The sequence below is a fragment of the Martes martes genome (assembly GCF_963455335.1).
Source record: "Martes martes genome assembly, chromosome: 3".
In the NCBI taxonomy this organism is placed as follows: Eukaryota; Metazoa; Chordata; class Mammalia; order Carnivora; family Mustelidae; genus Martes; species Martes martes.
In genome coordinates this window covers 168,315,511-168,329,357 of record NC_137890.1, presented here as the reverse complement: position 1 = coordinate 168,329,357, position 13,847 = coordinate 168,315,511, and the positions used below count along the sequence as shown (strand labels likewise).

Sequence of the window (13,847 nt, the reverse complement as noted above, 5' to 3'; positions counted from 1 at the left end):
ATTTTGTTTACATGTTCAGCTGTTGCCAGACATTTGGATTGTTTCCAGTTTGAGGCTGTTACACATGCATTTACTACGATCAGCTGCATACAAATCTTTGTACAGACATCGCCTTTTATTTCTCTTGGGGAAACACCCAGCAATGATATGGCCAGGTCCTATGATGGGTATATGTTTAACTTTTAAGAAACCACTGAGTTGTTTCCCGAAGAAGTTGTGCGTCGTCCCCTCCCACCAGTGGGGTCTGGGAGTCCCAGACACTCCCCGGAGCCCAGACACAGGGCTTGCATGGGCCTCCCTCTGTCTCCTTTCCTCCCAACCACTGTGGACGGTCCCAAGTGGGGAGTGCCTGGAGGGAGGGGCGGAGACCAGGTGACTCTCTTCGCGCAGTGCTCAGTCAGCTACATTTTTTTTTAAAGATTTTATTTATTTATTTGACAGAGATCACAAGTAGGCAGAGAGGCAGGCAGAGAGAGAGGAAGGCAAGCAGGATCCCTGCTGAGCAGAGTTCCCGCCCCCCCATGTGGGGCTCAATCCCAGGACCCTAGAATCATGACCTGAGCCAAAAGCAGAGGCTTTAACCCACTGAGCCACCCAGGCACCCCAGTGAGCTACATTTTAATAAAGAGGGTTGACGAGGGCTTGTGTAGTTCCACAGTACGAGGTCATATCCCTGACTGCCTGAGAAGTCTTCGGTAAATTCCGTGTTAATACCATTTCAGAGGAAGCGTGGGCCCCACTCTCCATCAAGGGGATTAGCTACCCTATCTGAGTTCTGGGGCAGACTCTGTGGCCCCAAGCAGGGCTGCGTGCTCTTATCCCCATACCCTCTGCCTCACACAGGCAGCCAGAGCTTCTGCAAGGGTTGGGCAACCCTGTGGCTCTGGCCAGTGCCTGTGCACTGCCTTTTGGGGTCAAGGCCACCCAGAGTTGCCTCCCATTACCATTGCATGGAGCAAGAGTTTTGCAATAGCAGTTCCTGCCCTGGAGAGCTGGTGAGAACTTCTCCTTAGCAAAGCCTGCAACAAGGTGAGGGGCAGGGAACGGAGGGAGCGGAGGGGGACACGGCCGGGGCTCTGGAGCAATCAGGGCAACAGAATCAGCCCTACCCAAAGGGGCAGCAGTCCCTTCTCGAAGGTCTGATTTGCTCAGAAATTTGTATTAGGGCAAAGTTCATATTCTCGTGGAAGACATCATGTTCTAATGGAACTCCAGTGTCGAGTTCACGTCTGCCTTGAGAACAGAGGGAGAGGAGAGACCTGGCAGAAACCTATGTTCAAAGAGGAGGCAAAGAGTTCTGCTCCTGGACCAGAACTCATCTGAAGGAAATCAGGGGCTGGGAATAGGGAAAATGGACCTTCTCCCCATTTGGGGAGGGATGGAAGGACAGTGCCGAGGTCCAGCCTCTAGCTCCACACTGCCCCCACCCCAAAAAGTCCCCACCAAGTCCAAGGAAGAGTGCAAAAGCTCCACAGACATTAGAGGACTGGGGACCCCTGGCAGAAGCTTCCACAGTCACCATAGCCACCCCTGGTGCTGCACAGGGACGTGCATGGAACATGGGAGTGACTCCAGAGCACATGTCTAGCCCAGCGGCACCCAGAAGAGCACCTGGGGGGCACTTGAAACAGACTCCCTCAAATTCCTGGGAGAACTTTATGGGGGGGGGGCACGCAGTGAAGCCCTGTATGAGCGCAGAGACTGTCAGCCAGTGTGATTTTGGTCATAGCGCTTGATGGGACCTCGCTGTTCCCAGGCTGGGGATACCCTGGAAAACTTGGGCAACATCATTATTTCTTTAAACAAGATGTCACTCAGATCCTCCAATGTACACCAGTTCTCCCACTTTGTCAAATCATTCCATGCTCAACAGAATGCTATGAAGCCCCCAGGATATGCCAGAAACACTGTGGTTGGTTTGCGGATTCAGAGATTTTTATCATAGATTCGTCCTATTTATGTATAATATTTATATATTTTTCTATATTGTGTACCATCGATTTATATATTATTTTTATGTGTTTTTATGTATTACATATAAAAGATGTAAAATCCCTACTTTTAAGAACGTCACAGTGGGGAGGAGGGAGCAGCTGAGATGATTACCAATCCCATAACTGAAGCCATGATAGAGATAAGCCCCCCCCCGGGGGGGGGCAGGGGGGGCGGAGTGCAGACGGCACAGAGAGAGGGCTGCATGGCTCAGGGGTGGTCTTGACCAGGCTGAATCTTAAAGTTAAAAGAAGAGTTGGCCAGACCAAGAGTGTAGGGATGAGCATAGCCCGGGGAGGGAAAGGCTCTGCGGGAGAACCAAAGGGCTCTTTGGGAGCAGCACATGGTTCTCTGTGGTTGGAGTTGAGGGGTCCCGGGGGTGTGCCCTGGAACGAGGCCAGGTAGGTACAGAAGGTCCCATGCAGAGGCTCTACCTGAGGGCAGTGCAGGTCCTTGAAGGATTTTAAAAGGAAAAGAGCCTGATCAAATTCACACCTCGGGAAGATTGTTCTGAGAGCAGAGTGGAGGACGGTTTGGGGGAGAAAGACTTCAGGCAGAGATGATTTAGACTCGCCCTCTGCCCTCTGTGCCCCTCCCCCACCCCACGCCTGCGCATGCTCACTGGCGCGCGCGCTCAATCGCTCTCTCTCAAATAAAAAATCTTTCAGTATAGACACATTTAATCCACATGACAACACTATGCAGTAGGTGCTTCATTAGCCCCATTTTACAGATGATAGAACTGAGGCCCGTGAGACTGAGTAACTCGCCCGCCCAAGGTCTGCAGTCCAGCTCCGAAATCCATAGCTGTCCCCCATGTATTGCAGTAGTTCAGGCAAGAGAGAATAAAGTGTTGCCTAACACTGTCCCTGAAGATGGCAAGGGGCAGATAATCAAGAGAGATGCTAAGAGAGAGCCTCGTGCGAGGGGCCTGCCAGGGGCAGGCTGTTTCCTGTAGGCCGCATGCCCAGCTAGGAGGGTGGGGTCAGAATTCAAAGAGACAAGCTTTCTACCTTCTGAACTTGCAGCACCTGTGGGACCTCAGGGGAAACGTCAAGAGGCTGTGCGAGGCTCAGGCTGCACAAGGAGTTTGAGCTGCAAAGAGAAGTTTAGGAGGGAAGCCGGGCACTGAAGGTGTGGGAGACCCCGGCACTTTCGGGGTGGTGGTTGAAGCCCAGGGAGCAGGTGGGCTGGCCTGGGGAGGGCAGGGAAAGAAGAGGACCAATGCAGGACCCCAGGGAACACCCAGATTTGAGGAATGAATGGAGAACTAAAGCCACAAAATGAGACCAAGGTTCAGGAGAAATAGGAGGAGAATGAGGTCGCTGGGACTAAATACTGCAGAGGTCAAATGAGACTTGAACAATAACCATTTCCCCATAAATACAGTTACAAGGCATACAGCAGGGGGGGAGAAAACATTTTAACATAATTGACAGATGTGAGATAGTATGAGTAGATAGGGTAACTAACAGACCCTTTTATGAATTGCCAATGGGAGAATAAATTGATAGGGTCTTTTCTTTCTTTATTTTTTAAAATTTTTTTATTTTAAGATTTTATTATTTATTTGCTAGAGAGAGACACAGAGAGAGAGCACAAGCAGGGGGAGTGGGAGAGGGAGAAGCAGGCCTCCCGCCGAGCAGAGAACCCAGTGCAGGGCTTGATCCCAGGACCCTGGGATCATGACCTGAGCCGAAGGCAGATGCTTAACCATTGAGCCACCCAGGTGCCCCAATACAGTCTTTTCGTATGGAAGCATAGTGGATACACAATGTTATATTAATTTCAGGTATATAACACAGTGACCGGACAGTTCTGTACATTATACCACCACAATATATGTAGTCACCATTAGCAGATACAGCCTTATCAAAATTTAAATAGGCACTGATAGGACCCAGCAAAATTACACTTAAGCCACACAAACCATCATTCAAATTCCCAGAGACGTACATCCAAAGATGCTCATAGCAAGACTTAAATACTCATCCACAAGGCAATTATCGGATCGATCATGATACATCCGCCCCGTGGACTAGTATGTTGTCAGGGAAAAAAGAAAGGTGGACCTATGTGCAGCCCATGACAGCATGGTAAGGTGCAGAATGATATCATCAGTTCCATATCCTTTGTTTTTGGGAGAAGAAGAAGGAAAGCATGTCCATACATGCATGTGTGGAAAAGTCTGGAAAGATGAACACAAGATCTATGTGAATCTAAGGACAGAAAGGAGTCTTTCCAGTTCGACTTCAGATCCTTTGGTGGTTCCTCTATTCTTTACAGTATGCAGGCTTTGTTGTTATAACCGTAAAACCGCTTTATATAAGAAAGGGGCGTGCTCGCTTCGGCAGCAGATATATTTAAGAAAGGGGCTTATTGGACGTCGTGGCCTGAGGTCGTTGGTAGTGTTGGCAAGAGCTGTTTCAGCAGAGGGATGGGAAGGGAGCTGGCAGCCGTGGGCTGAGCAGTGAAGGAGAGGAGGCGAGGGGGAAGTAGCCACTTTCTCTAGAAGTCCACCGTGAGCAGAGCGCTGGGGGCACAGTAGCTGGAGGGGTCCTACGACAGAGGGCGGGTGACAGAGACATGAGCAAACTCAGGGAAAGAGATGGCGGATGGGGCAGAAGGGCCAGGAGGCAGACCCCTCAAGGATGCGAGAGGCAGGGTGTCCCACACCCGGGGCAGGAATTCACCGAAAAGAGAAGAAGGGATGCTTCTCACGCTGACCCTAGAAGGAAGGAAGAAAGTGTGTAACAAGTGCAGGCAAGTCTGTTCACCAGGGGCTGGGGTTGCCTGCATCTTCCTTGTAAAGAAGGAGGTGCAGGTTGGAAACGCTCAGAGACAGCCTGAGCAGGCTCAGTCTCTCCTCAGCCTGGCAGGCGCCTCCAGAAAGCCTCAGACAGGTAGGTGTAAAAATCCCCAGTGCTCACCACAGAATCTCCAGGCAGATCTTTGGCCTGGAGTCAGAGTCCTAGGACCGACCTCATTGCTCCTCTGAGGGGACGCCTGCCCCTGGTGGGCCTCCTGGAATTCACCCTGGTGACCCCAGGTCAGACGTTTCCCTCTAAAGCTGCTTCACTTTTTTTCCTGCCAAACAGTGCTGACTGCTCCCAAGCCCCTAGCCACAGAGGAGATCAGGAGCCACTCCTACAACGACAGCAGCTATCGCGGCAAATAGCAGGTAAGTGAGCCGTTCCGAGTGAGGGCCGTCAGGGACTCGTGTCTGGTGGAACGTCACTCTCCTCTCTGAGTCCCCTGAGAACTGATGGGTTGGACTGCAGGAGCAGGAACATAGAGCTAAAGAGAAAGACATCTTCACCTGGACAGTATGGCCCAAAAGAACTTTCTGCAGTCCTGGGGGTGTTCTGTATCAGCACTGTCCAATATGGTAGCCACTTGTCATGTGCGAGCCTCGAACCCTTGAAAGGCGGCCGGTATGACTAAGGAACTACATTTTTCGTTCTCTTTCAACTCAATTTCAGTAGCTATGTATATCCAGTGGCTATCGTGCTGGACAATACAGATCTAGACCGATCGCCTCATTTTCCAGCAGACTGCATCAAGGCCCAGTGAGAATTGACTCGTCTGAGCTCATCTTGACCACCAGCAGCAGAACCAGCCCATTCTACTCACCCCACCATCCACCTGCAGGTGTCAGACCAACCTAATGAATATTAAGAAGTGGGCCGGCGAGCGGGGGGCATGTCAAATCTGGGCTCCCCTTTCTACACCTTTTTATTCCGTTGTCTGGGACTGAAAGGTTCCTAACCGAGCTCAGAAAGCTGAAACTAGGCTCCAGCCCCTTGTTACAGTGGACAGAATACAGAGTTTGAGGTCAGGTAAAAACATTTCTTAAAAACTGTTTAAACGCCAGTTCCCTGTGTCACTCTGATGAGGTTGCTTAACTCCCAGAGTCTGGTTTCCTCATTCAGAGAGTGCACACTTCATGCCTTTGTTATGAGGATTAAATATGTACCAATTCTTTTTGTTCAAGATCGTATTTTTAACTGATCTCTATACCCAGGGTGGGGCTCTAGACCCCAAGATCAAGAGTGGTTGCATGCTCCCCCGACTGAGCCGGCCAAGCGCCCCTCAATGCACAAGTTCCGAAAAGCACTTTTCCCAGAAGCTGGACCTTAGCAGGGACCCAACACTATAGCTCACGTTATCCAGGCCAGAGCCGATGCAGCTGTACATCAAAGTCTGCCCGGAAAGCAGACCCACTGCTTTTCCTTCCCTGGGGGGGTGTAGTGGGACAGACGTCATGGCACTAGTTGATAAACTGTTCCAGAAAGGAAGATCGCCCTAACAAACGCTAATATCAGGCTTGCTGTATGTCTTAAGTGCTTTACGGGTAATCCCTCGTTTGAGTCTCAGCACAGCCCAGCGAGTTAGATGCTATCACTGGCCTCATTTTACAGATGAGTAAACCAAGACTCGGAAAGGGAAAGTCACTGGCCCCGAGTTGCTGGGCTCACTCAGTCCCTAACCACTGCTTTCCTGTGCCTCTCTCCGTGTATAACAAGCCTCTGCCTGGTTTTAGCATCGCTGGGCCAGGAGTCACTGCATTCTTCTCCAGCATGGGAAAGAGAGAAGTGACAAGGGATGTTTGCTAAACAGTTGGACTTGAAGGTTCTCTCCTAGGGGTAAGCAAGTTTGTTGTAGGCTTCGAGCGCTCCGCGGGTCCTGGGATGCAGGGGGCAAGAGGCATAGTGGAGGGGCTGGAGGCACAGTTTGCTGGGGGGAGGGAGAGCTTGGGAGGGAGCGGTGAATCAGTGTTCACTGTTCTGCCTGCATTTATCCTTTCCACGGCAATTAATAACAAATGTACATTCTCAGTGTCACTCAACTCTGCTTTCGAGAATGTGTTTGGATTTGGATAAGATGTGAATTTTTTCCAAAACCCTTTCTTTCCAAATGAGATGGTCTTGGCTCCAAAAGTGGCCAGCCACACACACCCAATCCCAAGTGCACAGGCCAAGAAAGGGCTCTGGGGGTGCATGGGGTGGGGACAGGAGGCATTAGGTCCAGGATCACCAGAAGCTCTAGTTCCATCTCTCTCATCTTCATGAGCTGCCCTCCTTTGAGATGGGAGAACTGTTCAAGAACAGGAGGGCTGGGGGCTCCCGAGCAGGGGGCAGCCCGAGGCAGCTAGGGTATGGGGACAGTCAGACAAGGCTGCTGAAAGAGCCAGGGTCTGCTGAGACCAGGGCAAAGATAAGAGAAATCCATGCCATCCTGGGCAAACCGCTGCCTTTGCATGGGCCTCAGTTTGCTCCTCAGTGAAATGGAAAGATTGGCTAGAAAACACCACAGGTCCCTTACCGATATGAAACTCTACCAGGTCAGAAAATAACTCGTGATCCAAGAGCTGACCTGAGAATTAATTATTCAAGTTATCAAAAGCATCCAGCAGCCTGAGGACTCCACCCTCGAGTTGAGCAATGTAATCCACCGCTCACTTCCTCCACTCTCTTCTCACCACCACCGCCCTGTCAGTCAGACACATCTGCCCTCCTGGACGGGTCCCACAGGTGAAAGGCCCAGATTCCTGGTAAGTCTTGGAACACCCACCCTTCTCACCTTCCAGAATGTTTCTGTTCTCTGTCCCCCTTGACACCCAGCGCCCAATGACCCCAGACATCTGTCCCCACCCTGGGGTGGGCTTCTTTCCTCTTAAGGCCTCCCTAGATCCCCAAAGGGAGAGCTCTTGCCCCTCTTCCTTACTCCTCTCTCCAACAACCACTTAGGGCAACTCTCTGCCTCGCCCCTTCCCTTCCTCAGCCAGCTCCCCTGCTTTGACTAGGATTGGGTCCAAGGAAGGGCCAGACATCGTCCAGCCCCCCTTCCCCTATATTAAATGCAAATATTGTGGATTATATTCATAGAGAGAAAGCATGCTAGAATTGTATTAAAATTCCTGAATTTTCTATTGTGGTTGAAAAGATTGCCTTCAATGTTTGGGATCTTGCACGTCTCCGTTGTTTAGCATTTTTATAAAATGAATTAGAATCATCCCATCCATGGAGTTTCTGAATGACCGTGAGTCATTAGGGTCCCGCCATTTCACTCAAGGAGGGAATCTCCCGCTTGTTCACTGAGAACATGACCAGGAGGTCGGTGGGAGTCAGCCAGTTTAAGGGTGTTCTGTTGATCATTCTTGCAAGGACTATTTCTTTCGTTCTGGCCCTACTGAATAGATAAGAAAACAACGCACAAAATATCCAACAACAGGAGTAAACTGTATGCAGTCTGACTTCATGAGAGCTTGAAAACTTAACTTACAAATATATTTCAAAAATATTTAATATAGGGGGTATGATTTTTTTTTTAATAAAGCAGGTCTGTAGACTGTAAGTTGATCCACACCTACATGGAGTCCGGGCTGCAGCATTTGTAGGCTCTGTGACCATGGGCTGATGTCTGAGCCCCTCTGTGCCCATCTTCTCATCTGTAGTCAGAACTAATCATATCTATCCGTAACACTCCAGGGAGGTCATGTACCCCTGAGGCACAAAGCAGTCCTCAGACAGGTCAACTCCCTTCCCTTAGTTTCTCCCTTTGACTGTCAACACATCCTCCCTAGAGACTGGTAAGCTGAAAAACCCACAAGCATCCACAAAGCATTGTCCCCCCAGTAGCTGGAGGTCACTGCCCTGTCCTGCCTCTCTTGCCTGAATTCTCCACCTCCTGTCCTGACTTTCAGGGTTTCCCTCTGGACCCTCAAGCAGATCTTTCATGTCTGGGAGTGGGGGCTCCCCTGTGTATCTCCAGCCCCTCCCCCACACAGCTGAGCACTGAATTATTTAGAATGAGGACTTACCAGTGAAGTATGCTTGGCTGCTGTTGTCTCCTGATAGGGCAGTTTCTGCTTCTGCCCTGGCCCTGCCTTCTCACGGTCAGTGTTCCTAAATACGGGCCTCTCCTCTATGGGCATAAGCTCTCTGTCCCATTATGCTCTGCTAAAAGTGGGCCTTCTCTAGGTCATTTCTTCCCTTGAGAGCATCTCTGATCATCTGTTCCCAGAGGTGACCCATCCTTGACCTTGTAACTTCATTGGACAGAACCCTGGGATAAACATCCTCTTGACCGTGGGATGGCAGAACTAGTGACTTGTCACAGGTCTCGCCAACAACACTGGCTGAGTTGTATGGTGGCCTTTCCCATTATTACCTTATCTCCCCGGCCTGACATTCCCCACACCCATCAGATCTTTCTAGGTTCACAGACTGAGTCTGCTCTATCTATGGTCTCCGTGGGCTGAGAAGCTGGTTTAACTGGCCGCAATCACCTAGACTAAGAATTCCATCACTCCAGGGGAAAGGGCATTGCTTTTCTGGTTTCTCTTAACCCTACTCGGCTTTCTTCTTTGCTATATATGATTGAGAGTGACAGACCTCCCTCTGCTAAAGAGAAAAGCTTCTCGAGAGTTTTGTTGTTGATGTGGTTGTTTTACTATCTGTGTTTGCTTCTCAAAGGTATCCCCCTTTGGTTAATTTTTTTCTAATTGAGATGGAATTCACACTCTGTAAAAGTCATCCATTCACAGGGTACAACTAGTGGTTCTTAGTATTTGCGTGAAGCTATACAATCCTCCCACTGTCTAATTCCTGAACACTTTCATCAGCCTGGAAAGAAACCCCTCCCTCCAGCACCTGGCAACCCAGATCTACTTTCTGTCTCTACGAATTTGCCTCTCCTGTACATTTCACATACATGGACTCGTACAGTATGAAGCCTTTTATGTCTGGCTTTTTTTTTTTTTTTGGCCTGGAATAAGGTTTTCATGGTTCATCCACGTCGCAGCAGATGTCAGTCTTTTATTCCTGTCGTTGGTTGGATAACAGCCTATGGTCTGTGTGCGCCTCCGTTAGTTTCTCCATTTATCGGTTGATGCACATTTGAATTGTTCCCACTGTTCGGCTGTCACGCTGCTGTGAACATTTGTGTACAAGTTTTTGTGGGGACATAGGTTTTCCATTCTCTTGGGCACGTATCTAGAAGTGAAATTGCTGGGTCATTGATAACTATGTTCGACGTTTTGAACAACTGCCAAACTGTTCAAAGCAGCCGCTCCACTGGTGCATCTCCACGAGCAATATATGAAGGGTCCCCTTCCCCACATCCTCGTCAACAGCGTTACTGTCCCTCTTGTTTTATGATGATGATTCTATTGAGTATTGAAGTAATTCTGGAGTCTTGGTACTTTGTGTTTTTCTCTTTAACGCTGGCTCCCTTTTGAGGTGGGTTACCTCCTTGCATATGGTCCCAGGACAGTCATACCTGGTCATAAAGAAATGGCACAGTAGTGATGCATCTTGTGCTTCACAAGGAACTCACTTGGGAGCTGGTTTACTTTCATTTACATCCTCTTTGAAAACTGGGTAAAATTTCAGAGTGACTCAAGCTTCCCTCGGAAGCAGGCTTTGGGCTATCCCTAAAACAAGGGCAGAGCCAACAGAAGCGGGTTTACCTGGACTTCGTCCGGGGGTGCGGGGGAGTCAGGGATGGATGAAGGCACTCACTGGCAGGACAGAAAGTGTCCCCACCAGAATGGAGAAGCCACCAAAACAAGGATAGTGTGGCTCCACCCGTCTGTACCTCCTGATAGGGCACAGTTGCCACTGCCTGCACCTGTCTCAACCTGTCTTCTCTGCTTCCCACTGCCTCTCCCACTGCTGGGAGCACTCTGGATTTCTCTGCTCACCTCCACGTGGCAGTCCATGGCTGTGACAGTCCGTCACATTTCACCCGCTTAGAGAATCAGTCAGCCACCCACTTAGGATTTTTAATATGCTTTTTTCATACTGCACAAATATTCCCACAGCAGGTCTCCCGCATCCTGAAAGAAAATACTGGGCTGTAAATAAGCTTTCTTTTAGGTCCAGTATCCTGCAGCTGTATTGCTGTTACCACTAAATCTATTTTCCCATAAACTTCTTTTAATGACTTCCCAAAAGTGGGACAGAGGGGCTCCTCCCTCAGCTTTCTAGTCAAACCTCCATCTTTCTCTAGTGGTCAAACCCAGCGGGATCACCTGCTTCCTCCCCCACATCAAGAATTGAATGGCACCTCCTATTTCTGACATTAAATCTAGCTTCGATACCAGAGAGGCTCACCACTGAAGAATCCGAGATGTGTTCTGTAGGGATTGGGATTTCAACAATGTTTCGGGTGACGGTGATGTCATGGAAAGCGCTCAGAACCTCTCTGGCTTTGAGGGAAATATATGTTTTGTGCAATGTGCCATTTATCACTAAATGTGGCTCATAACGTAGAGTCACAACTATTTCCTAATGTGAAGGTTGCTTCCGTGTAATATACAAGCCAAGGCAAAGAATCTTGTCCGAGATTCACGGGCAAATAGGCTAGAATCTGGGGAGAGATTATCGTGCAGTAACTCCCATCTCTCTTCTCTAGGCCAGGACTTAAGTTTGCCTCCAATATGGAAGACATGGACTGGGAGGCTTACGGCTTGGAAGATCTGTTTGGTGAAAATTACAGTTATAGCACAGAACTGCCCTTCATTCCAGAAGGCTCTGCCCCATGCAGGCCAGAATCTCTGGAAATCAACAAGTACGCAGTGGTGGTCATCTATGCCCTGGTCTTCGTGCTGAGCCTGCTGGGAAACTCCCTAGTGATACTGGTTGTCTTATATAGTCGGCTCAGCCAGTCTGTCACCGACGTCTACCTGCTGAACTTGGCCATAGCCGACCTGCTCTTCGCCCTGACCTTGCCTATCTGGGCTGCCTCCAAGGCGAAAGGCTGGATCTTTGGCACACCCCTGTGCAAGGTGGTCTCGCTCCTGAAGGAAGTCAACTTCTACAGTGGTATCCTACTGCTGGCCTGCATCAGCATGGACCGCTACCTGGCCATCGTCCACGCCACACGCACGCTGACCCAGAAGCGGCACTGGGTCAAGTTCATATGCTTAGGCATCTGGGCGCTGTCCCTGATCCTGTCCCTGCCCATCTTCGTCTTCCGCAGGGCCATCAATCCCCCCTACTCCAGCCCGGTCTGCTACGAGGACATGGGTGCCAATACCACAAGACTGCGGATAGTGATGCGGGCCCTGCCCCAGACCTTCGGCTTCCTCGCGCCCTTGGCGGTCATGCTGTTCTGCTATGGACTCACCCTGCGTACGCTGTTCCAGGCCCACATGGGGCAGAAGCACCGGGCCATGCGGGTCATCTTCGCCGTCGTGCTCGTCTTCCTGCTCTGCTGGCTGCCCTACAACCTGGTCCTGGTCGCAGACACCCTCATGAGGCTCCGGGTGATCGAGGAGACGTGCGAGCGCCGCAACGACATTGGCCGGGCCCTGGATGCCACCGAGATTCTGGGCTTCCTCCACAGCTGCCTCAACCCCTTCATCTACGCCTTCATCGGCCAGAAGTTTCGCCACGGACTCCTCAAGATCATGGCCTTCCACGGGCTCATCAGCAAGGAGTATTTGTCCAAGGACGGCAGGCCTTCCTTTGTTGGCTCTTCTTCAGCAAACACTTCTACCACCTTCTGAGCCCCTGGGCCCTGCTGGAGCTCCTTGGGGCACCTCCCTTGCCGTCAGCATCCCATCCCGAGCCTCACGTTCACTGGTTGTTTCCAGTCCCTGTGTCAAGGCAGCTCCTGGTTGTGGTTACTGGAAGCTACTGAGGCCACGTCCTTTTCAGGCCCGTTGGACGGTTTAGAAAGCCTGCCCTCGTTCCCCACGCCTCCCTATACTTACTATGCCAGCTGCTAGAGCTCAGTCCATCCTAGCACTGAGCCCACAGCACTCTGTTCTCTGGGGCAGTTAAAGACATTCAAAAGGCATCCTTTCAGGTGACGACAGAAAGTTCCTACCACGGGGAGCCGTTAGTGGCAAACAGCGGTAGTTGCTTTCCCGACTCTCCCTTTCTTGCTTGCCGGCAAAGCCCACCTCCCTTGAGGGAGGCCGAGAAGGACAGACACTCACTTTCCAAGACTCCCTTAGCTAGGAGTGGCCCTGTCATCCACTTCTGACTAGTAAGGTTTCAGGGCAATTGTGTGAACCACTCTCTTGGGGGAAAGAAGTCCAGGTTTGTAGCATTTCCCAAGTTGCCTGGGGCAAATGCTCCCACCACGGCGATGTCAAAGGTTTTCATGTGTTTAGCAACTAGCTCACAAAAATTTAGGAAATGTAATGGGCTGCTTTCACAAGCAGGTACAAACTGGCTTCAGGACACCGTTGCTTAAGAGGAAGTCTGCTGGGTCCAGGGACTCCTGGGAAGTATTCCTGATTTAAAAAGAGAGAGAGAGACACACACACCCGCATATCCTTGGTTCTTGCCTTTGAATATGGTTGTGGGATATGATGTGACAAAGAGGCAAAAATTGTGCTCAACACACTTAGGCAGATGGAGTGGATAAGAACAAAGAGCCCAGAAAGAGACCCAAGCATAAATGGTCAATGATCTTCAACAAGGGTTACCAAGAATATTCAATGGGAGAAAGGATAGTTATTCAACACATGGTGCTGGGCAAACCAGTTATCCACATGCACAGGAATGAACTTAGTCCCTTTCCTCATACTGTATACAAAAGTTAACTCAAAATGGATCAAAACCTACACAGGAGAGCTTCAACCACTAAATGTTTAGTAGAAACGTAGAAGAAAAGTTTTATAACATTGGATTTGGCAATGATTCCTTGGATATGACGCCAAAAGCACAGACAAAAAATGGATAAATAGATCATTGGATTTCCCCAATGTTAAAAACTTTGCACATCAAAGGACACGATCAAGAGAGTGGAAAGGAAAATCATAGGATGGGAGAAAATATTTTTAAATCAAATTTTATAGAGTTTACTCTCCACGATACACAAATAATTCTTACAAT

The 13,847-nt window shown here is 49.8% G+C and overlaps 1 protein-coding gene across 1 annotated transcript; it reads left to right on the top strand.

Moving 5' to 3' along the window:
• Nucleotides 1-147: 147 nt before the first annotated feature.
• Nucleotides 148-12,508, top strand: LOC308340311 (C-X-C chemokine receptor type 2; the record flags this gene model as incomplete). Its single annotated transcript, XM_080799442.1, has 3 exons — nucleotides 148-167; nucleotides 804-995; nucleotides 11,413-12,508. 3 exons carry the CDS (start codon nucleotides 148-150, stop codon nucleotides 12,506-12,508), a joined length of 1,308 nt encoding a protein of 435 aa, XP_080655568.1.
• Nucleotides 12,509-13,847: the final 1,339 nt, after the last annotated feature.